We start from the raw sequence: 25,391 nt of genomic DNA, 5'->3' as shown, positions 1-25,391 counted from the left end.
CTATCCCTGTTGTAGATTATCCTTGGATTGGGCTTATGTTGGAGCGTTTGTAGAGGCGCTACTTTCTTACATACTGTTCATTTCTGCAGGGCTAGGGATAAGAAAGAATCCCGAGCATCTCATGCTGTCTGATTGTCAAAGGTGTATCTCTGGTGTCCCCCACCCTCATACTGGCGACATAGTGCTAAAACCAGCGTGAAACTTAATTCACTCCCTCGTCAAAAGCGACTCCCTGACCGGTGGTCAGTGACAAGATGTCAGTGCGTATATCAGGAATCAAAAGGTAGTCTGGATTCGATTAGATATAGCCTGGTAAGATTCAGCTTGAACAATGCTGCACTTCTTCAAAGTCTGTTCTCTACGAAAGATAAGACAATGAAAAAAGTAGTGTCCCGCTGTGATTTCGGACACAGGCAAACTGTAGCGCAGTATGGTTGCGCAGCGTAGAGAATATGACCGGTCTTCATATATGCGAGCGAGGCATATATGAAGACTGGTCATATTCTCTACGCTGCTCAACCATATTTGCGCTACAGTTTGCCTGTTTTTCGGAGTAGAAATGGGGTGGTCACAGTTTCTAGAAATGTAAATGTCATCCAAACCGATATAAATCGAGACGAGGTAAATGTTGTGAAGAGGGACTTAAAGGGGCACTGATGCGGAGCATTTTCCGTGGACTGGTGTAAACTTTTGTTATTGTTTTTCTCCCGTGAGTACCCGGATGATATCCCAGAATTCGTGACTGGTTCGTGACCTCTGCTGCGCAGTCCGTAAGCGCAATTGATAGTTTAATTATAGACATATAAACTGAGGTGAAGTCAATTGTACTTCATTACAAATGTATTATGAAAACAAATGAAACACTTTGAAGGTTAATCATCTGCCAGTGGTAGAAATGGTAAAAAACTATTAGGACGGAAAAATAACGAAGCCAATGTACGTCTCTATATTTTGTCTCATAACCCTAATTAGTTTATTGTCATATTTGTATGATTCTGAAAATTAATAAAAGAACACACGATTTGCTTATACTCATAGTAAATTTCTAACATAACAGCAACATTTATACATTGTATAGATTGCCAATGTGGATCCTATTTCACACACATACGCGATCTAGTGTGTGTTTTCTGTCATACAGATTCTGCTGAATGCTACAACAAATAAATTAAAACAAAATGCAAATAATGAACGTAAAACAGACTAATTTTATAGCAACAGTGTCAGGCTACTACCTTGTTCAGGAATGTATCCATCAATATCCACGTAAAAGAAATCGTATTCCATTCATCTGCAGCTGGTAAATAATCCTGCTCTGTGTCGCGTGTCTTACAACTGTCTCATTTGCGAAAAAGTAACACATCGTTTCACGTCTTTCGTTGGTGAAAACTAGATAAACCTCTCATTGGTCTCCCAAGATAGCACACCTGGCAACTAATTGTATGATGTCCACTATTCTAAGTAATTTAGTTGACCAATATTGAGCAATCAATCAATCAACGCAAGGGTGGTTAATTCTTTGAAGGGAGGATGTTGTTTTTGCACTCACACTTTACGACAGGGTGTAGTCATCTACACACACTGCCTTTTGACAAATCCGCTAGAAGAACAAAAGTAATTAATCAATCAGTGTGTTATCGGTTAATCCTTTGATCGATGTTTGTTTTTGTAAATCAGGTGATAAACCCTCTTGCATCACTTACATGCACATATTACATAACACACAATACATTTGCCATTACAGACCTTAATTTATAATGTTGAGTATTTACTCCAGACAGGAGAAATGCCAAATGGGAACCTTTGTTGAGTAACCGAAGTGGTGTTGCTACTAATTATACCTGTTATAAATTCATGAATTGACCATCAAGGGAATGATGACAAATAACACGTGTAGGTTTACACCATCAAACGCGAGTTACAGCAAGGAAGATGTAATCTCTGTGTCGCATGCAGCCTGAAAACACTTATGGGCCGAAACTGTTTTGAGGATACCAACGGAATTTCGTTACATAAGGAATACACTCAGGCATTTGCTGTGTACTTGGGTAAATAAGTGAAATAAGTTTTTTTTACGTAAGACAATTTTCAGATTTCTCTACCAAAGCCAAGGTCATCGTCTTTTTGTTTACGATTTCAAATAAATCAACTGTGTGTTTTATTATCATAAATAATAAACCATTGTAGCTACCATAGCTACCAAAATTTACGTATGCTATTTGCTATCACAGCTCAACCAACACTCAAAACTACCTAAATATACAGCTTTGCAATCTGCCGTACTGAAACAAATGGCTTGCTACGTGCCTGTAGACATCATATTTTCATGTAACATGATTAAATATCGAGGTTAAAAACACAGAAATAGGATCAAATTGGATCAGTAAGTATACCATCCAAGCATCTGAAAAGAACTACACTGCTGGGATATTTGGTTACGATCAGACAAGGAATACCATGGATATTTTTAAACAAATGGCATATGATGGGCATCCGGCCTCCTGACTGTTTAAGTGAAGAAATTTTGCTAATATGGACAGGAGCCCAGTTCCTTTGTCCGTCACGGTCGAAGGAGTGGGCGCTGACCAATTTGCGGTCTGCTTTCGTAATTAGACCGTCAGCGAGAAGCATTATTCGCTCCACATCAGTGCCCCTTTAAGTGTAATAGACAGCCTCATAACAGGCTATTTCGTCCCAACAAATGAATCAGCATATAGATCTACTACATGTTAGTTTCAATAATTTGCGGTTTTCTACTTGAACAAAGGCTGTCAGGGGTTTCATGAAAACCTTGGGGGTACTATGTACTTGGGTCATAAGGAGAGTATAGCATGGATGTGTGGTGTCATCACTAGCACCTGATGTTGATCACCATGTACTGACACACCACTCTCTTAAAATGAATGTCCACAATCTGAGTGGGTGTTACTGTTTTGACCAAAGCCGTGATCACATGACCCATGTGTTCCAGTTCAACTTGATAAACCAAAAGTATAATTAATACATACACATAAAACATGAAGGTGATGATATTTCCTGTATACAGTTCACTTAAACTACACATGCACATAAACAATGTGTCAAGGATAATGGCCATCTGGCAACCTTCACTGATGGAACCTTTTACTCAGTACAGGGTAGTTCTGCTCAGGAAAGGCTCTATGAAGATACCTGTATGTGTGTATTTTTATGCATTAACATGACACTTTAAAAAGACACTTCAATAATGAAAGGTTTACACATTTATTCAATACTGAAAATAATATAGTAATGTTTCATTCTGAAAGAGACAGACTTTTCTGACTACATTTGATCTTGTTTGATCTTGTAGGCGAGATCTACATATGGCAAAAGAGATCTATCAAAGACTTCAGGTGATACATGTTTTAACAATGTTAACGACAAAATACAAATCTCTTATCTTCAGATGTCAAGACTGACATGCCAACATTTGGTCCGTATCCATTGAATAACTGAATGAGTCGGTGAAACTATGTTACAAAAAACACAAAATATTGCAACGGGCAATCCTTGGTATATTCACCTCAACACACACACACACTAGAGATGATGACATCAATCACACTTTAAACCGCTCAATTCCAACTGAAGTTTTCACAGTACTGGAAACCCATCCTTGAGTGGAATACAGCCAAATTTGAACGACAATAATGTAACAAGTGTCAGTGAGACCTCTTCACATCTGACATATTTAACTCTAAAAAATAACTGAGATATAACAAGTTCTGAGACACCTTGATACTGCAAATAACAACAGAAAGAACAACAACATAAGTGAATGTGTATAATAGTGTAACAAATGAAGAAAAAACCATCACCTGACAATATTATAACACCGTCAACCAAAATACATTACTGAGGTTCTATAGTAGAAGAATAGTAGTGATAAAGAATCATATTTAAAAAATGTGTTGACGTAACTGTGGCTAAAGAGCTACCAGAACTTGCATTCTGACTTTATGCTAAAAAACATCTTAGGGATAATCTGGTATACATATGCCTATGTAATATAATGGGTATTACGATAATCTTGGCTATCAGTGACCAACATTTCTGAACAACTGTAAAGAAGAAATATGTTCTAAACAGAAAAGAACCTCTTGAAAATATCTGTAACCATGCAACTCCTCTATCATTCACAAACAAACAGCAGTCAAAACATTTGCATCTGCACATAAATGTATGTATGCTTAACAAACAAATTCAAACAACCAGATATGTCTGCGTGCAGCCATCTCTCTCCAGGTGTCCTGCAGAACAACAAAGTCAGAAGGACACATTTAATCAATATTGCCACAGGTCAGCACACTGTCAAGAGTCCAGATTACCGTTGGGTTTCCAAGGTTGTTGGCTTATACACAGGAGCTGTAGATTTGGGTAATGGCTTTTGTCCAAGGATAATGTCTGCACACTTCTCAGCAATCATGATTGTTGGTCCATTGAGATTGCCACTAACGACACTCGGCATTATGGAGGCATCAACAACCCTAAGTCCATCAACACCAATCACTTTCGCTGAAGGATCTACAACAGCCATTGGGTCACTTGGCGAACCCATCTTACATGTGCAGGAAGGATGGTAAGCACTGTCTCCCATTTTACGAACAAATGCATCAAGATCTTTGTCACTAGTAATGTTATATCCTGGAGCTATCTCTGGACCTCTGAACTCATCAAATGCCTTTTGGGAAAAGATCTCTCTGGTCAGTTTTATACCATTCCTCATATCAACAATGTCTTCATGTGTGCTCAGATAGTTAGCAACAATCCTTGGGTGCTGTGAAGGATCTTTGGATTTCAGTTTTATGAAGCCTCTACTTGTTGGTCTCATAGTTCCCATATGAGCTTGGAAAGCATGGCAAGGTCCAATCTTCCTACCATGGTCATTGACAGTTGATGGCAGGAAGTGATACTGAATGTCTGGATGTTCAATCCCTGGCTGACTGCGGATAAATCCACCAGTTTCAAGATGAGTTGATGCTCCATCCCCAGTGTTTGTGGTGAACCACTGTAAACCTATCCTGATCATGTTATGTGGAAACTTCCATTGTGCTGAGTACAAGGTGATCTTCTTTGTACACTCCTGCTGTACATATACTTCCAGATGGTCCTGAAGATTTTCCCCAACACCTGGAAGATTTGCTACAACTGGGATGTCCAGTTCCCTCAGTTCATCAGCATTGCCAATCCCCGAGATCATCAACAACTGAGGAGAGTTGACAGCTCCTCCACTGAGGATAACTTCCTTTTCAGCCCTCACCTCTTTCATGATTCCTCCCTGCTTGTACTCCAGACCAACTGCTCTGTTATTTTCAAAAACAATCTTTGTTGTCATTGCTCCCGTCTCAGTAAACAGATTGTCCCTGTATAGAACTGGTCTGAGGTATGCAGAAGCTGCACTCCACCTCTTACCCTTATGAATAGTCATATCCATGAACCCAACCCCTTCCTGCTGAAATCCATTCATGTCGTCTGTGAATGGGTACCCTGCCTGAACTCCAGCATCAATGAACGCTTGGAACAGAGGGTTATTACTTTTCCCCCTTGATACATGAAGTGGTCCATCTCCTCCTCGGTAGTCATCAGATCCGAGTTCATGAGTTTGTGCTTTGCGGAAGTAAGGGAGACAATCTGCGTAGGACCAGCCAGCTGCTCCTTCCCTTTCCCAACGGTCATAGTCAAAGGCATGTCCTCTTATGTAAACCATAGCATTGAGTGAGGATGATCCACCCCATACTCTGCCTCTAGGCCAGTACATGACTCTGTTGTTCATAGCCTTCTCTGGCTCTGTCATGTAGTACCAGTTATACTGATCATCACAGAGGTTATACATCAAAGCTGCTGGCATATGAATTTTCCAACTGTCATCCTTTGGTCCAGCTTCCAACAGAAGGACTCTGTTATTAGGATCTTTACTGAGTCTGTTGGCCAGAACACAGCCAGCAGATCCTGCACCTACAATGACATAGTCATAGGTCGGAAGTTTATCTTCTGAAGCTTTTAGCCTTAGTGCAGCAACTCTACTCAGGTTTCTTCTGATTTGGGTGAAAGGTGACGAGTTGACTGAGGTACTAAAGAGTCTTCTGCCAGTGGAACCACCAGACCCCTTCACTCCAGCAACCCCACTGGACACAACGTGGGGCAGGATCTCACTCACCACATCAACTAACAAGTCAGCATGGGGTTTTAGTTCGGAATGTGATCCCACTCCTGACAAGACTCCGATCTTTGAGGCAACATTGGCTAATGATCCCATATGTAGATCTGACACTGTATCCCCAACTACACATACAGAAGACGGATCAACCTTTAGCTCATCACAGATAAGTTTGAGATTGTGTGCAGACGGTTTGGGTTGACTATGGGGATCATCACCACAAACCATCATGTCGACATAATTGAGCACGTCAAGTCCCATGAGATCACGGATGGCAGTTTCTCTAGGTGACCCAGTGCAAATAGCAATCTTCACACCACTTAGCTTGAGGTTCTTAAAGACTTCTTTCACATCTTTGTCAAGTGATTTTGGTTTAGTAGTCAAGATGACCTCACTGTCCTGCCAAGCTTGATTCATGATAAGGATGGCTTCTTCATAGTAGAAGCCTTCTGATGTCAGGAACTTGACAAGAGCAGATTTCACCTCATGCCAGGAGCCTTCAGCAAGGACACCACTCTGGAGTTTCCTTGAACTCTGGCATGCCCCCATGACATCAAACACCTTATTGGCCAGCTTCATGCCTGTGATTTGTTCAAGCCTGAAGAGAAAGAAGTTTAGCATTGAGGTTATTTACACTGCACAGACGACATATATTACAAAGGATACTTTTTGTTGAATATTGATCACTGCAATCATATTGATCATTGTAAGATATCTTGATTTTGTTTCAATACATACCATAAAATTAAAGGAAATCAATTCTAATTCACTCTTCTCCAATTTTCATGAAATACCATCAAATGTAGAATGTTTGCAAACAAACGAACTAAAGCACATTATTCCCCTAATCATGTGATGTTGACTCCCTGAACACTGATATAAATTCAGTCCATTGTCATAATTATCATCTGAAGTTTAGCTACCGTTATGATTGGTAAATGAAAAGCAATTAAATGTCCATCAATATCTTAACCTTGACTATAATGGCTGATGACCTTTACCCAAGTAGTTACTTGGAAGCATCTGACATTAGTTATCAAAGTCCTTCATGATGGGAAACTTCTGGCTGTGTTGGTACCCTGTGCTGTAATTAGGCTGGATATGATCATTGTCACATAGCCTTTGATGACACAATTTAATAATAATAATTAACAATCTTCCTTGCGCTCGAAGAATGATGTTACATTAACCAGTCCTTGACAAGTGGATTCTTCAAGCTAATAATTGTTTTTATATTAATTTTTTACTTAAAGGTCACATGCAACCAAAAAATCAAACATAATTAAAACACATTTATCACTTATTCATGACATATAATATACATTGCTGCTTTAAAAAAAACAAATAAACAAAATTATAAGTGTACAATCGCGATTCAAAAGTGCAGTATTTTGTACTTGGGCTTACTTCCCCCGAAACAAAGCCCTCGGGAGACCGAACCCAGTCATAGCGGGTGGATATGCGCTCAAGTGTAACGACGGCTTCTGATTGGCTGTTTCATTTGCTGATATGCTTAGGGTTCATTGTGTGTACAGACAGATGATCTGTTTGATGGGCATTTTAGAAGTATAGCCAGTCACAAGAAAGTAAGATTCTTTATGGATAACAACTTCTTTTTGTGTACTTGATGCGTCGTTTCAGTATGGATTCATATACTGTCAAACAAAATCATATACACTAAAAGAAGTCGTTATCCATGAAAAATGTATATAGAGATGTTGGGTTTGGACAATACATGTTCTCTGAATTTGCATTTGATCCAATCAAAAATCATCTCAGTAGAGATGGTAAACTACTGCGTGGCTGGAATCTGTCATTCGTCCAAGTACAAAGCAGGACTTGAAACTGACAAGAGTTTGCACCAGTTTCCGTCAGATCCAGTCATCCGAAAAAAATGAATGTAGTTTGTTTGCAACCCACAGACATAAAAACGTCATGTGTATCACACATGCCTAATTACATAATGTGGCAGAGACGGGACTCGGGTGCACGAGTCATAAATCAACTTATTTTCTTTATGTCATATTGTCTGATAGGTGATAAGTTCAAATTGCACGTGGTCAATGATTGAAGCTGTGTATTGCATGTTGTCTTTAGCAGACAGGCAGACAGACATATAGGTGTGAATAAACCAGACACTGAGCTTTCTCTGTGACAGAGACTGCTTACCACAATGAACAAGTTTTTTTACGTAATGAGTAGATTATTTACTTGTTTGTGTACACAACCAAGATTAGACTACTGCTCACGACCTCAGACGCTGGGCATGCATACTGTTTCAAGCTCCACGAACCTATTCACTGCGCATGCGTTATGGACGCAGCGCAGCACACCTGTTGAAACCAGTTTTTCCCCCAGCGCTGGGGGGAATTCAGTGAAACGTTTGAACTCCAATTTCGCTGGCTTTTTGTTCATCACATTTTTTTCAACTTTATAGGTTGAATTGGCATTTTTTATGATTTGTTTCAGTAAGTGCATACCGAAAGGTATCAGAATCTGCAAAGTTGTGTTTTACGTTGCATGTGACCTTTAAAGAACACAGAAAACCATAAACAGTTCCTACCTTTCTGTTAATCTCTCCAGCCATTCTGTGTGTCTACTGTGTGTACACAACAGTGTACCATGAATGTCAAAGATGACCAAGTCCATCTTCTTGTCCACCTGGCGGTCCCTAACATCTCTGCACGCTTCCTCCAGGGAGTGAGGTTCAATCAGAATGCGATCATTGGCAGAGTAGGCATAGTACTCCTTCCACTTGTCATATGGCAGGATGAGAGGCAAAAGATCCTTCACATTCTTTACCACGTGGTCTGAGAGAGCCAGGAGTTCCTCAGTACCACACACTCCACTCAAAACACCAACGCTCCATCCCAGGTTGGCATTCCTTCCCATCCCAACATCTGCAACTGTATCTCCCACCATCACCGTGTCTGATGGATCAACACCCACTGCTTCACAAATCTTCCAGGCATTGTGGGGATTAGGCTTGGGCTGCATGTTAGGGTCATCTCCACAGACAACACAATCAACATAGTCATTGAGACCCAGTTGGCTTAGGGTGCTCAATGTACCTGTACGGTTATCTGATGTGCAGATGGCAATCTTCATCCCATTGCTCTTCAGAATCCTAAACAAGGTTCTCAGGTCTGTGGTTGTCCTTAGGACATCTGGGTTCCCTACATCTCCCTCTACCCAGCTTTCCTTGATCACTTCCCTGGCTCTTTCAAGAGTCAGGCCTTCTCCAACAAGCACCTTCTCCAGCTCCACTGCTATCTCTGGGGTGGTTTTTTCTGCAAGGAGTCCAGGTAAGACTCGATTCGACTTGTGGCAGAAGCCAAGGGTATCAAATATCTTCTCCTCAATGTCAAGGCCACTGGACTTTGCCATACTAGAAGAAAACAAATACTTCATTAAAGCTCAAGACTAACACCTGGAAGATGGTGAATGCACTCTAAATGTGTACATGTGTTTCTTATGCAACAGTTAAGTTCCTTTCGTATCCTAAAACTGTTGTTGACCTGTTAGTTTTTTAATGGCATGTGCGTGTGTGCGTGCGTGCCTGCATGCATGCCTGTGTGCATGCATGCATGAGTGCATGCGTGTGTCTAGGTGAAACTGTATTTCATCTTTGCTGAACAGTGTTAGGATACACCCTTTTACTATCAGTTGTGGAGCAGAGGTTGCAACCCTATCAAGATTTATGAGAAATCGTCTGGGCAGGCGCTGAGAAACAAGAATTGCAAAACCAAAACCCAGTCCCAGGGAATTGCTCTAGATCAGTGTCCACTTCAGGTGAGCTAATATTGAAACTCACTACACCCACAACCCTGTTGAGTGTTGTGGGTAAGGTAGATAATGACATCCTTATGCTATACAACAGAGGTAAAAATGGTAACAGAAATGACTATTAGACGGTTCTAATGAGCATGCTTGGTGACATGTTGACATTGTGGGTTGACAATTATTATCATATTTCTGTGATAGAGTTGTGATTGTATTGACTATGACAAACATAACCTTCACACAATCCCTGTCAATCACAGTTATCAAAACAGCTCTAAAACCACATAACATGAGGAATCAAAACATATGAAATGACTAACAAAACCAACAAGTACGCAAACACATACTTTGCAGCTAGATTTTTTGCCCATGGTGTCCACATGGTATGGAAGCAGATAAGAGTCCCATCTTTGTCGAAAATCACCAACTTTGCTTTCTTCATATTGCTCTTGCGGTGCGAAACACTCTTTATGGTTTCTTGAAGGAACTCTCGTTTTGTAGATTTTTCTTGTTGCTTTTCGTAACAAATGGTAGATAGTTGGGACAGACATGCTGAAAGATATAAAAAATGCAATTTGACATCTCATGTTGTTCACAAAACTTTGTTGTCACTTGACTTGACTGTTTCTGTTCAGTTTATGACATGCCCAAGACCAACTAACATTAACAAGTCACTAAATATGAGCTCCATAAGGCTGCATGAAAAAACTGAAATGTTTCTCGGGCACATTTTTTCAAAAGTGACGAGGGTGATAGGACTTTTGTTTTTATTTTTTCTCTAAGAAATACAGCTTGGGAAGTTTAGGATGTGTTAATGAGTTGTCCTTACAGACACTCATTCTTCTAGTGGAATAATGGATGATCAGAACGCAGCAAAGTCAAAATTGTCTTTTTAAATGGCAACAAAAACTTGTTACGTGCACATATAAAAGTGACGCACCGATGCCCAAGAAACATTTCACTTTTTTATTTAGCCTAAGTCATGTACTGCCAGTACGTATTTTCAGTCACAATTCTGATATGCATCTGGTTTACTATGGAAACAATATTTCTCTTCAAGAAAAATGACAATGATGAATGCTAGAAAAAACTGGGTATCAAATTTCATTGGATACTTCAAACTAACCATGGCTTTCCACATAGAATTATATGTACATATACATAATAAGTCAAAGAAAATACCCATTTGTCTCACAAGTTTCTCAATCATCTAACAAACTCCTAGATTGTCCACCTAACAAACTCAATCCCCAAATCGAACAAACTGCTCGATCACCCATCTCACAAATTTCTCATTTGTCCATCTCATAAACTATTCAATCCACTAACAAAACATTAAAACAGCTCAATCGTCCATATAACAAAACTCTCAGCGACAAGTAATATGGAATATGTTTGGTCTGGAAGTCAGTCATACAGTGTGTGTTTTTTTCAATGTATATGCATTTTTCTGTGTAGGAAATCTACACCAACTAAATAAATCTAGAACAATATATTTTAGCAACATAATTTCAGCCCCTTTTCCTGTATACTTGACCTGTTAATTAAAGATAATTAAAGGTAAAATTTCTTAAAACAACATTTTAAAATTCCTGTATTATATGAACATCTACAAAAACACTGCATTCAATGGACAAATTAGATGAGGAGATGACTGTAAGTGAGACCATGTTCATGGGTCATTAAACAAAGGTACAATATTGGTGGATTTTAGTAGCTGAGAACTGTTTAAACAGCACCTCTGTGTATGTGGCATGGACAGATGTGACAGTAAGAGCTACATATGTTCTCCTCTGCAGGCACCTGGCCCAGGGCACTTCCATAGAAGTTGTAACAGTCATCAGGTCCATTACTAGAACTTGGGACTAGCATGACCATCTGGAAATTTCCATGCTGAGTAATCGAGAATGACAAGAGATTCCATCAGAACAACACAAGCCTGCTATGCTAACATGACCTGTATATCACTTAGAGTTGTCATTCAAGCTTGTTGTTTTCCTATCTGCCTTACATGACTCAGCTATATTTGTACGTAGGATTGTCTGTAGCCACGAGGCCATGTCTTGAACCTCAATATTACACTTTGTAATATTATAGGAGAAAGGAAATTCACCACAACTATCTGTGAGACAAACACTTGGCAGAAGTGATTAGACTCTTCTTAATCTTCTCATACATATACGACTAAAAGACACACCTAGCCAGTTTTTTATATGTAATGTTTCAAAAATGAATAAAAACTTTGTGTCTAATCAGTATGTCTATGGTGATTATTCCATCCAACCATTTCCAAGTTTGAGTCCATTGCCACTGAAAACCTGTTGCCAAACGTAACCAAATATGTTTTTCTCAATAAAGGTAATAGAGCATGAATCTGATGTGATTCTTGCAGTTTCTTTTGCATGCATAATCTGTGCAACACTAGCAATGAAAAACAAGAGAATTGATTGTTTTAGCAGCAGATGACAAATGTAAATTTTGCCTTGACTTGCTGAGGCACATCGCAACAATGCAATTAGTCATCTCGAAGAAGGTGCATCACAGTCAGCAGTGTCAAGGCAATTTAATGTGCCTTAAACTACCATAGGAAAGCTTTGGCATCAGCACATACAGTATTGAATGACAAATGCTTGTTCTTGGCCCGGTAGTCCCCATTTGATAGACATTGAAACAATCTCAGACCAAACCATCAGGAGCTGTCTCCATGAGGCAGGTATTCATCCAGGGAGACCTTTGCTGGCACCTTTCCTGTCACATCAGCAGCAGCAGCAATGTAGACAGTTGTGTTGAAACTATCTCAGTGATTATTACAAAGCTGAAGAAATGTCATGTATGTGTCCAGTATATCCTCAGGCATCATGACAGAAAAGCATGTGTGTACAGAGGGTGTCATAAACGGTATACTCCCAGTTTGCATACAGGAAATGGACAGATTTGTGGTGAACTTAGTGTTATGATTTGGGTAGGCCTTTCATACGAAAGGAACCAATCTTATTCATGTTCAAGTCAAAACTACAGCTCAATGTTACTGCGATGAAATCCAGGCCTCACATCACTCTATCCACAAACTGTCAGAACATCATTTTCCAACAAATGAAAGATTTTTCTGCTCAGCACGTTCAGGTTTTTTCTGGCCCTTCCATTCAGCAGATCTGAACCACGTTTGTGGGACGGAATAGATGAATGTGTGAGACAGCGTGATCATCTGCTGCAGACCTTAGCTGCTCTGATTCTTGCTTTGTGTAAATATCAGAACATTCCTGGAAAGTTCATCTGGAATCTGATCCAACCTATTGGAGGCTAATGCCAGACAACCATTGATGCTGATGGTGATCACACAAGATACTGACTGCTCTGTGACCTTCACCTTTCGTAGTATAGATAAACGATGGTTCTGGTTCACAAAGCAAAATTCCTATAGAGAAATACATAACTGAAAATCACCATGTAGCTATACCAGTAATTTTGAGTGATACAGGACAGTGACAAAGAGAACACTCTAGAACATGCATTGTCCATAAGGTGGGTCATAACAAATGATGTACAGAAAGGAGTAGTATAGACTAGTACAGACAATGATGGTTCTGACTCACAAAGCAAAATCCCTATTTATTTCACAAACAAGAACAGGTGCATTTGAATACATCTAGAGAAACTCTATGTCTTCAGATACTTTTGGATGCCTTTGACACAAACTCCTCCTAGACAAATTAATTGGCGGACAAATGTCCATGTGAGCAGACACATTCTTGTACATTCTGGCAGGTAGTGGGAACAGCGAAGCCACCTGAGGGATGTCAGAACAATGTTTGGGACACACCATTGCCCAACTATGGTGGGCCCAAGGACATGGAAGTGGCATACCTCTGTGCAATGAACACTGAAAAGCTGCAGACATTCCAAAGGGAATCTACTGCAAAATGTTTGTTCATAGCAAAATATGAGGGGAAGAACAGACTGCTGCTACTCAATTTGCCAAGTGTTGGAGAAATGATTCCTGTCTACGGTTCGAGATGCCACCGAAAAAGAACACCTCTGCCTGGTGGATGGACTGTTCATGTGCCGACTCGTAAAGGAAAGAAGATCAAGAAGTCAAGTTGCAGTTCTCCAGAGACTAGTGCATGTGGTGGGGGTCTCTTATATCGGTATATGGTGATTTTCAGCTATGCATTTCTTTTCTTGAGTAGTGTGTATGCCAGGACTATGGCTGATTGTGTGAATCAGGTGACCACAATGATTGACCTGGCTGAGTGTGTGAATCATTGAATTAATTGAAGCTGACTGACTAACTGACTATGAGGTTTTATCAGATCACACAAACCTTCCCTTCACTGAGAGCAACTAGAAAACCAACCTGGAATATGATGTCTTGGACCCCGTCTTGACACTTGACTACCTATGAAACGGGCCCCTCGGAGAAGACCAGTCAAGTTCCTCATGTTGATCGCTCTTCAGTTTCCAGTGCAGTCTTAGGCTGGTCTTTGATTACCATATGATTTACACTAAAACAGAACAAAACAAAAGCAAATTAATCACTTAAAGTAAGCTGACTGTGTTTGTAAGAGGAGCAGCGCTGACTGTTGTCACTTCCTGCCTTGGATGCAGCACTATGTGTAGCACAAGAAAATACTACAAAGTCCATGTTGTTTCGAGGGTGTATTTCCGGTATATTTTGTTATTAATTCAGTAATAATTATTATTGGGTCACAACATTTAGTGTATTGAATATTAAATATGATGGGTCACATTTCGTTTTAATAGCTGGTCAACACTTTTATGATTCTGGTTTTCGGAATTTATCTGCTTCTATTTTGTGATGTTCACTTACGGGATACTGTTTTGAGACCATTCTACAGTGTTGACGATGTTCGTTTGTGCCCGAACTTTCGCGAAATGACTTTGTAAATATATATAAAGGCTGGCTTCCATGTTGAGGGCTACACTCACACTCATTCACATCACCGCCATCACTTGAAAGCCCGTAAACACCATTATCTGCTGTGGCACGATCGCTGTGTTTGCTTTTTGCCATAGCTGTTCTCTCTCACACCAAGATTTTGGTGAGTTTGCTATATTGTATTTTGTGACCATTGACTTACATTTTGTCTCTCTTGAATTGTATTTGTAATCAGCATTGTTATATTGACTTGTGACTTTGTATACCTAGCTCTCGTTGCATAATAACAGAATTTGAATGTAAACGACTTGTCTTTGTTCTGTTTTGCTGGTTCACAGGGGATTTCTTACATCGTTTGTCACTGTAAATTCTTAACTGTAACAACGTGGAAACATGATACTTGGTGATGATGATGATATACATGTTCAATAATAGGTGGGACAAATATTATATGGCAACCTATATTGACTCATATTGAGTACTGGTGACTGTCCTATCTTATTTATAATACACTATATTCACTATTATTCAATAATATATCCACTGATCCAGCTCTACCTAACAAAACACAAAACTTGTATCTCCTCACATTAACTGACATTATGTAGTTTTCTAAGGACTTCATCACAGGGCTAAATAATATGTCTAGTTCAGTATTCTCTCCAGTAAGGCTGTGTTTAGTAATGATATTTATGAAGGATACTCGCACTTGTATCCGTGATCCAGTTATGATCACTTTTGTAAATGTGCCCAGGTTTCAATACCTGCATGGTCTTGACATGACAATTGGTCCTGCTCACTGATTAACTAGCAATTTTCTGACTTCTCTGTACAAATGTTGTGTTTTCAGAGATTCTCCATCTGAATGAGTTCAGGCAACATGGATAATGAGGATGAAGACTTTATGTCTATCCATAAAGTCTTCATCCTCATCACACCAACTTCTAAACTGCCACTTGCAGAAAGGGATAATGTTTACAGGCAATGCATCACATCTACTCTAGTCCCCAGGTGTCAGTCATGTAAATTTGGAAACAAATGAAAACTTGTGAATTCAATCTGTTTTTCTGAAGTAAGGGGAAATAACTTCTAGTTGTGATTGTTTGACACCTTAACATGTTGGATCCTGGGTCCAGCCAGTGATAATTTCAATTTCCTCTCAATCTGACTTTTCTTTTTAAAGCAATGCCACAGCTGAATTATCCAAAAGTTCCATCCTAATCAAATATTTTAGAAGTTTCTTAATTTTTATTTTGCTCACTAAACTTTGGCACAATACTTCAGTTACCAAAAGTGATATCAAAACCATGATTAGCTCTTAAGTTGGAGAGTCTCAACAATGTCTCAAGCTTAAAATCAAAATGAGTCACTGATATCATAATAATGAAATGCAATGAGTATAGAATAAACATTGGCACATATACAAATTAAATTCAGACCCCACATAATGCCCAGTTTCTATTGCAACATGATTCCTAAATTCAAATGTTAGGCTATACAAGTAAATGCAGTTCTCCAGTAAGTTGTGTATGATCATTTTAGCCACAATGAATAAATGATATTTTACAAGTGCTTCATTTGCTGCAGCTGAAATAACTTGTACTACTGCTTGACAAGTATTAGGTGAGCCAGCGCAGTGACTGTGTTGTGTCAAGCAGGCGGGCAAGTAATCTGGATGAATACACTTGGCTGCTACAGGTCACAGGGGCTTGTATCGCTTTGAAACGGCGTTCGAAAGACATATAGATGTATAGACCCTACCCTAGTACTATATAAAAGGAAAGGGATGTAACGAGGAAACCACCCCCTCCTCGATCAAAGTTACATGTTACCGCGTAAAATATTTTTAAGGCCCCATCGAGGCCAACGGATCGAAAGCCAGATGATTTCCCTACAAAATGAGCTATAAATGGTCACAATCGGATCATTCTTTCAAAAGTTATACGCTACGAATCATCGCAAACAGCTACCTCCGCAATTTCACGCCAAAATCATGGATCACCCAATACGGCGAAAACTCACCTTTTAAATTCGTTTATTAATTCCAGCCACGTTGGCAGCACCAGCGCTGGGCTGGATTCGATCGGCCGCGGTATTCCGAGGGTCGGAAAACTTATTACAACATCTACATGTCATTTTTTCGACAGTAAGCAAGCATTTTCACCAAAATAGCCGGCAATCCTACTCACATGTCGGCCATAAGCGACCTTGACATTCAAGTGAACTGAGCAGATCCGCACAAACAGACTCGGGCCATCCGACTGGTTGGAAACAAAATATACAGTGGAAATGGCCAATCGGATGGCCCGAGTCTGTTTGTGCGGATCTGCTCAGTTCACTTGAATGTCAAGGTCGCTTATGGCCGACATGTGAGTAGGATTGCCGGCTATTTTGGTGAAAATGCTTGCTTACTGTCGAAAAAATGACATGTAGATGTTGTAATAAGTTTTCCGACCCTCGGAATACCGCGGCCGATCGAATCCAGCCCAGCGCTGGTGCTGCCAACGTGGCTGGAATTAATAAACGAATTTAAAAGGTGAGTTTTCGCCGTATTGGGTGATCCATGATTTTGGCGTGAAATTGCGGAGGTAGCTGTTTGCGATGATTCGTAGCGTATAACTTTTGAAAGAATGATCCGATTGTGACCATTTATAGCTCATTTTGTAGGGAAATCATCTGGCTTTCGATCCGTTGGCCTCGATGGGGCCTTAAAAATATTTTACGCGGTAACATGTAACTTTGATCGAGGAGGGGGTGGTTTCCTCGTTACATCCCTTTCCTTTTATATAGTACTAGGGTAGGGTCTATACATCTATATGTCTTTCGAACGCCGTTTCAAAGCGATACAAGCCCCTGTGCTACAGGTAGCAATGTGCAATACATGCTGATCGTGAAGTGAATACCACTACTGTTTAACACGTGTCTCATAGAGCGATTAGTTTAGCAAAACACCATCACAACATGATTCGCATGATGAAATTGAATTTTTCAATATTTAGACGACAACCTGTTTCCCTCTTGTTTAAAATGGAATGGTCTGGAGGGCGTTCCCATATATGCAAATTGGGGTCATTTGTCAGGTCGTGGCTCATCTAATACTTGTCAAGCAGTAACATACTATACTGCTGAATGTCCTCCATCTTACTGGTTGTGTTAATCCCTACTCACTAATGCTGAAACACATAACACATATTCTTTTGCTGTAAAAGTGTAAACATGACCAAAAACAACATTCCGATGCCAATCTTTCTTTTTAACTGCAGATGCTTTCACAAACTATTTCATCTGTGTCCATGGAGAGGGAAAGTGTGATCAAATAATTCCCATTAGTTCATGCTGTATGTGAAGTCTTGAACTCATGAACGAACTGCTGGGCATTTTCTCCAAGTTATAAGCCTACTCAATGTTTACCATAACATCTATATTTACTGTAACATCTCAAAGGCAATTGATGTGGTTTGGGAGACTATGACTACTTGTTCCCTTTACAAATTCCTACAGAAAACTATATTATGTTCTGATATGCTACTGTTTGTACAAAGTTTTCAATCTCCAAACTATTCCTGCCAACATGCAGTCTTGAAATATTCATAACTTACCTAAAATTGATGAATTGATTCTTAAAGCAATATCATGCAATTACCACAGACCTGAACAAGTTACAGACAATTACATATATATGAGACCATGTTCCACAGCTTGCCTTCTTACTGTTTGTAATGCTTTGTCCCAGTGAGAGTGAAGGTGGAACAGACAGGACGTGTGCAGGCTGCATAATCATCTGGGTCAATCACATCTTACACAATACCATGTCATGTGTCAGCAGCTGTGCAGGTACTGGACACATGGAATATATCAAAACAAATGTTGATGACTCTCTGTGTGTCTTTCTCTTTCTCTCTCTCTCTCTCACATATATACATACATAAAATATATATAAAAAAACATACATAAAACATATAAAATATGGTCCCAATATCTTATCAGATATCTTATAATCCCACAGATTAACTAGTATCAACGTTCAAAATAAATCCAAACAACGTAAAACCCAAATACCAATGACATCACCTCATACTACTTCTCTCCCCCACCTCTTATGTCAAATTTCAAAATTCATACAAATTTAATTATGCAGCCCTAACATCCATGAAGATTGCCTATTGTGCTGGAAAGCACACTTTAAACTCTCCAAATTATCATTATTTTTCAATTCATCATGGATTTACATGACATATAATTATCACCTAATTTAGCTTTTGAAGGATAGATAGTAGTACTGAAATTGTGGAACTAGCTGATTTGACAGATGTTTTTGTAGAGAAGTAATGAATATTACATGCACTTGCATTGAAAACAAACTTTCTGACTTAAAAGCCAACATACAAAGCCATGGTTATGTAGAACATGTGTTTTTGAAACAATTTCAATATTTCATATTAAACAAACCATTATTAAAGTAAGTTCATATCTATCATCATAGTCAGCCTCAAGAAGTTATTAGCTGGCTGGTCCAAACTTGTCTTTCACTATACATGATTACAAACAATTCATTTGGAATACGACCAATGTTTTAAGTCTTGGCATTTAAGATTATGATTTGCTCAGGTGTTAGTAAACCTGGAAGATTACTTATAAGTCCAGGCTTTGGGTAGCCACTATAATCTGATGACACAATACTGTATCCCTAAATGGTTTGGTCATAACAATAGAGAAGCTGACATCTATAACATTATCCTGCATGGAATATGTGGAATCAGTCGTTTTTATATATTTGATTCCGTCATTAACATTCTCAAAGTTTCTCAACAGCACTCGACATGTATACCTCTGAATGAATAAATAATGTCTGAGATACAACCAGTCCTCATGCAACTTACCTTCAGTAAACTTTCATCATGCAAGATGCATCATGACAGTTATTGTGCTAATGCAATACTTGTGGCACTGGTGATATCAGATATCTGTACCCCTCTAGAAACACAGTCTAAGTAAACTTAGTCTCAGTGTTATTCGTTACACTCCACCACTGAGTCTAACAAAGCCTAGTAGAAGGTCGTGTCAGGTAACCTTTGAGCAACCTGTGACTGTCCAATCAAACACGAGACAGTTAAATAGATTTAACCAATCAGACAATGGTTACTACTTAGGGATCGGAGAGACTTACAAAATATTCAACTCACTGACACAGATCTCTCCACAAACAAAAATCCGCTTATAACAAGTTAACTGACCTGCAGTATACATGCTTTGGGGTTTCTGTTGACATGGTTACTATTAGCTAGTATTTCTGCAAGATGACATCTTTGAATATTGCAAAAAAACTATTTTCAGTGACTGTTTACTCATCGTTGTCATGGTTGTAACGTGTGCTGTGTGCATCATACAGAAGCGAGCGTATGCTAGATAGCATTTGGAATCGTTTGGGTATGAACCTTTTCGAGATAAAAAGTTCAAAAGGTATGAGTGAATGTCCACTTTTGTGATTTGGTAAGCTGTGTTCTGACTGGTCAATCTCATAGGTTACCTGACGCGACCTCCCACTAGGTTTTGTTAGACTCAGTAGTGGAATGTAACAAAAAGTACCGAGGCTAAGTTTACTTAGACTGCTAGATACAAGATATAATATATTGAAGTAAGAAGTTATTGAAGACTAACCAGGGGTGGAAATAACTATTGCCAGACGTCCCAGTCCAGTGATTTGTTCTACTGGGGCAAGCAAACTTGTTTATATTGCTGCACTGGTGCCCAGCTGACTTTCCAATTATGTCGTGCTTATTCAAACTTGGCCAGAATAGAGAAAAATTACTAGTGCACATGATTTTACATGTACAAAGTTAGCAGTTTAAAGTTATTTCCTCACCTGACTAACATGGTCATGGTGTATTTCACAGTGAAGAACACAGCTATGACAACTGTGGCCTGTTTCAGCCATGTGATGGACGGACCAGGACCTACATCTAGGAGGGCTACATCTACAACATCAGCAGTAATGACATTCGAGGATGACATTCGAAGATGACATTCCCAGGACTTCTTCAAACAAACGTATGTACATACGTACATACATACGTAAATACATACGTACATACATACATGCTGATTTGTATGTACATGTGGAAGTCACACATTTTGTCATATGACAAACTTGTGTATACAGTCAACACACATATCAATCAATGTATGGTTGTCTTACACATACCTGACTTAAGTTTGTTGGTACTCGTATCCTTACATACTGAATACATATGTCACTGTACATAGTACCCAATGCATTCAGTATTCTATCTCAATGTGTACAGTAATGTGCTTAATTGTTCGCTACTAGAGCACCCTCTCTTTATTCATGCACCAGAGTTTCATATTCAGTCAAGTTCCCAGTTACCTCACGCATCTCATTCAGGAAACAATGCAGTACCTGCTGCTGGCCACACAATATCCCTGTTCTACACAATGTAGGGAAATCATCAAGACAGTAAAACTACCATTGCTTTTAGTACTTGTATATGTGAAATATGCAATCCACAGCTTCAATAACTGTGTCAAATCAGTTACGATCCCACTAACCATAACTTCATTATGCAGGTAATAACGAACATACTGGGAGATGTCAAAACATAGTGAGTCTCACCAGCGCAATGATATAAATGTAGCTGTTTATGTTTTACTGATATTTTTCTACATACCATCTGTCAACCTCAAGCAAACTGGTTTGCTATGTACCAGTCTCACGATCCCCATGTTGTTTGTCTTTTTATGTTGTGCATAAAAAAGCAATTTGAAACTACAATCACTTGTTAAAGTGACTCCCCCATTCACATGATTCATGTCTGTTGAAAGAGTTTGTTTTGGAGACACTACCCACTCCCCACCCCATATATTGTTTTCCTTTTTTTTCGCAATTATTTTGCAAATATTATACCCCAATGTGTTGTGATGACTCATATTTCATGAACCACATTACCCACATGTGAAACTTTGGATATGGTTTTGCTAATGACCCCGTCACAATAAAATCGTAACTTTACTAACTTTGGACATTGAGAATATAGTTAGACGCACTACTTTTTGACATCCCCTCATACAATATTTCACAAATGACAAGTCTTTATGGATGATCAGCTTCTTTTTTAAGAACATGATCATCCACAAAACGTGTCATTCCTATTACTTGCAACTTCTAGAATGTCTCACAAACAGTTCACACAATATTTCCTTTCAACATAAGTCTGGGATATGAAAAAACCAAAATATCTGAAGATGTTTCTGAATTTGATGTTCTAGGTTTCACTGAAACAAATTTAGATGCATTTATACAATTATTGGATCTATTGATAGTTTTCGCTAGAAGGAGGGGGATTGAGGTCTATTTTTGTAATTCATGAGTTTAAACACAGAACAGATTTAGAAGTGCACAATCATGAAATAATGTGGTTTCAAATTCATCTGTGAATGTTTTTTTGTCTAATGAGTGAAAATAAGCCCTTGGCATATTTTCGACACTTCTAAGATATGGGATGTAGAACTTCAAGATTTTCATATTAATTATCATCAAAATATGTGTCAAACCGATTGCAGAAAACAAGTATCAGAATTCTATATTTCTGTGGCAAGAAAATGGCTCACTGTGACACACTGGAGCTTAATGTTGTTTCCTACTTTTCTATTTCTTAACAAAGCTCCAGATAATACACATATTTGCATATTTTACTCAATAAAAATCACATTTACTCAATTAATTACAAATCTAGGAGTACATAAAAATGTATAAGAATCACTTTAAACCCAATAGGTCTACAATACCTGCATACGTCACTCAATTAACTAATTTGGCTTGTGTATGATTCGTCAAGATGCCCAGACCCTATAACAGAATTAGCAAATGGTAGGCGATGCCTATATAAATTATAGATATACTGTTACAGCTGTAGCCACTATCTGCAGTTTACTCTAATAGTCACATGACTTCCATGTTGAGTATTTAAAAATGTCTGCCAACTATTTGGCAACACAGCAACATAAGAATTAATAACAACTTTTAGTCTGTTGAGACACATTTATATTTATAATTTTAAGAGAGTTAATTACCCAATAATGATAAGAAGTTCTGTGTAAAAGAACTCAATTCTTTAAACTAGTAGGAGTATACAAAACACTAGTTACACCTCAAAAAATGCAATTATGCATACATAAACAGACATGGGAGCAAATGCCCAATTGTTTGAAAAATTATCTGGAGTGGTCTTAATCTATAGAAGCTCCTCTGACTCCAGTCTCTTTAGAAAAACGATTACAACTGATGTCACAGAAAACCCTAGAGGCTGAATGTCTGCAAAGTTATTTGTATTCATGACCAATGGCTAATTCTAAAACTTGCAACACTAGCAGGAGGTAAGTGAAGATTGAGTGTATTTGTGCATGTAGTCATGGTAATCACAAAGCAAGGTACTTACATAACCACGGGCGTGAGCAAGCAATTTCACCTCACCAAACGCGTATGTTGACAGGTTGATTTTAAGCCAAATATTGGTGTTGACGATGACGACGATGATGATGACAAGGCAATGTTTATAGATCTACAGATCTAATGAATGATGTCAATGGGATAGCATTCCCAGCGATGGCCAATCAGGAGCTTTTGTTTATAACTTACGAGACTGTGATACAACTGTATCAGACTATGCATAAAGCCGTGTGAGCATTTTCGTTTCTCAAAAGATTCGGTGTGTCAGTAATAGAAGTTAAAACACTCTGTAAAACATCTGATAAGCCACGAATCGACCAATGGACAATTGCAATGACAAAACACTCATTCACGTACAAGTTAAGACACTCAACAAGTTGACGACTGAACTCACCTGGCCTACGAGACACAAGTGAGGATGATGGGGGTACAACCATCTGCAACAGTGACAAACGCTTGTCCTAGATATGACGCGACTTGACCCTAAAACCCGGCGACACGGATTTCAAGTTTCCACTCAACATACGGTAAGAAAGGTCAGATGTCAAGGACGGTTGAAGGCCGTTTACCGGCAGGCAAAGCTCCGCAGATATCTCTCTACAAAAAAGAGGGCGTCTTGACGTTGTTTCCATTGACTTACAGGGTATTTAAGTATAGCATGAATAATTTTCATGAAGTGAGTCTTGGACGGACCTTTGTCAAATATGACAGGCACATTTGTAATCATCGGAACCCAGTAAACAGGAAACGAGACTGTTCTGTAATCAATGTTTTGACTTGGAGAACCAATGACACACATGGGTTCGAATCTCTGTTTAGACAATAATTTTCAAAAATATAAATCTTTTGCAATCGTATGATGTTTTGAACGAAATCAGTGAAGAAGTGGATTTTTAAGAAATTCTACCGCTGCATTCATTATATAAAGTATACGTATTTTATGTAATGAATACAGCGGTAGAATTTACTAAAAAACCCATTTCTTCACCGATTTCGTTCAAATTTGAAATTTAGATAAACTATAGCACCTAGAAACATTATACAATTGTAAAAGTCTAGATTACATATTTTTGAAAATTGTTGTCCAAATAGAGATTCATCAATGAACATGAAAACACATATTTTACAAAATGTAACGGTGAATACTATTTCCACAGAATAAAGAATACCAAGTATTAATTTTCCTGCAATGAGTTCTCAGTCTTTAATACCTTTAATAACATTGTCAACGGAGAGGGGCTAGCCCTTTGATCTTGCTAAGAAAATGTGTCTTTTAGTTTAAAGTGCTTTATCGTTTAGTAATTTGTGCGGAGCCGAGCATTCATGCAAGATTGTTGCACTATCTAAATTGGTCCTTCTCCCAAGATTAGCATTCAAGATTAAGTCTAAGCCCAGCCCAAATTCCTTAGCGTAAGTACGCTTTAGATAAGATATAAAACACGATTCGGACATCCTTACCACTGACTTTTCATTGATATAATGTTCCCAAGTGGAAGGTATACAATGAAACTATTGGTGGTAGTCTTAAAAAGTTCCATTGGTATTTTAGGTACTGTGGAGAGTTTAAAATGTTAGTTTACTGGATGCTTGACTCTTGTCATACTAATGTTTGATAAAAACCAAAAGGTTATACCAAAAGGTTGGAACAGAGCAGAATACCATTGATTGTGATCTTATTTCTCCAACAGCGAAATATCGACGACATGTCACGGCAAGCACTTAGGCCTGACCTTTGGTCAACTGAACATGTCTGAAACGTCACTGGCAGACGTGAATTCATGTCAAACTAAGCATCCTGTGATGACTCTCAATAATCTCGGAGCTGTTTACATGAATATATACTCATGACAAAATTTAAGGGAACGCATGTTTCTTAGGGCAATTCAAAATTTCTGTTTACTAACTTCAGCGCCGTGTATTATCGTTTTCGTGAAGAGCAGTTCACTCAAACTCACCACAATGCTTTCCATGCACGTGCACTACATGCTCCCGAAGTTACATGCACTTAGATTTACACGTAACATGTATGTGCACTGTCAAACACAACGGTTAAAAACATTGTTAATATG

The 25,391-nt window shown here is 38.8% G+C and overlaps 1 protein-coding gene across 1 annotated transcript; it reads right to left on the bottom strand.

Moving 5' to 3' along the window:
* Positions 1 to 3,227: 3,227 nt before the first annotated feature.
* Positions 3,228 to 23,919, bottom strand: LOC137258857 (uncharacterized). Its single transcript, XM_067796552.1, has 5 exons — positions 23,717 to 23,919; positions 14,316 to 14,463; positions 10,309 to 10,513; positions 8,742 to 9,566; positions 3,228 to 6,776 (listed from the first exon to the last, which is right to left on the bottom strand). The coding sequence occupies exons 2-5, from the start codon at positions 14,398 to 14,400 to the stop codon at positions 4,346 to 4,348; spliced, it is 3,546 nt and encodes a 1,181-aa protein (XP_067652653.1). The 5' UTR covers positions 14,401 to 14,463; positions 23,717 to 23,919; the 3' UTR covers positions 3,228 to 4,345.
* Positions 23,920 to 25,391: the final 1,472 nt, after the last annotated feature.

The sequence above is a fragment of the Haliotis asinina genome, chromosome 12, assembly GCF_037392515.1.
Source record: "Haliotis asinina isolate JCU_RB_2024 chromosome 12, JCU_Hal_asi_v2, whole genome shotgun sequence".
Classification (NCBI taxonomy): domain Eukaryota; kingdom Metazoa; phylum Mollusca; class Gastropoda; order Lepetellida; family Haliotidae; genus Haliotis; species Haliotis asinina.
This window is presented reverse-complemented; position numbering and strand designations above follow the sequence as displayed.

Coding starts and splice junctions, on each gene's coding strand:
- LOC137258857 (XM_067796552.1), bottom strand. CDS start 14,400: ATGAGGAACTTGACTGGTCTTCTCCGAGGGGCCCGTTTCATAGGTAGT. Junction 9,567..10,308: donor GCAAAAAATCTAGCTGCAAA/GTATGTGTTTGC, acceptor GTTTTCTTCTAG/TATGGCAAAGTCCAGTGGCC. Junction 6,777..8,741: donor CTGGAGAGATTAACAGAAAG/GTAGGAACTGTT, acceptor CTTTCTCTTCAG/GCTTGAACAAATCACAGGCA.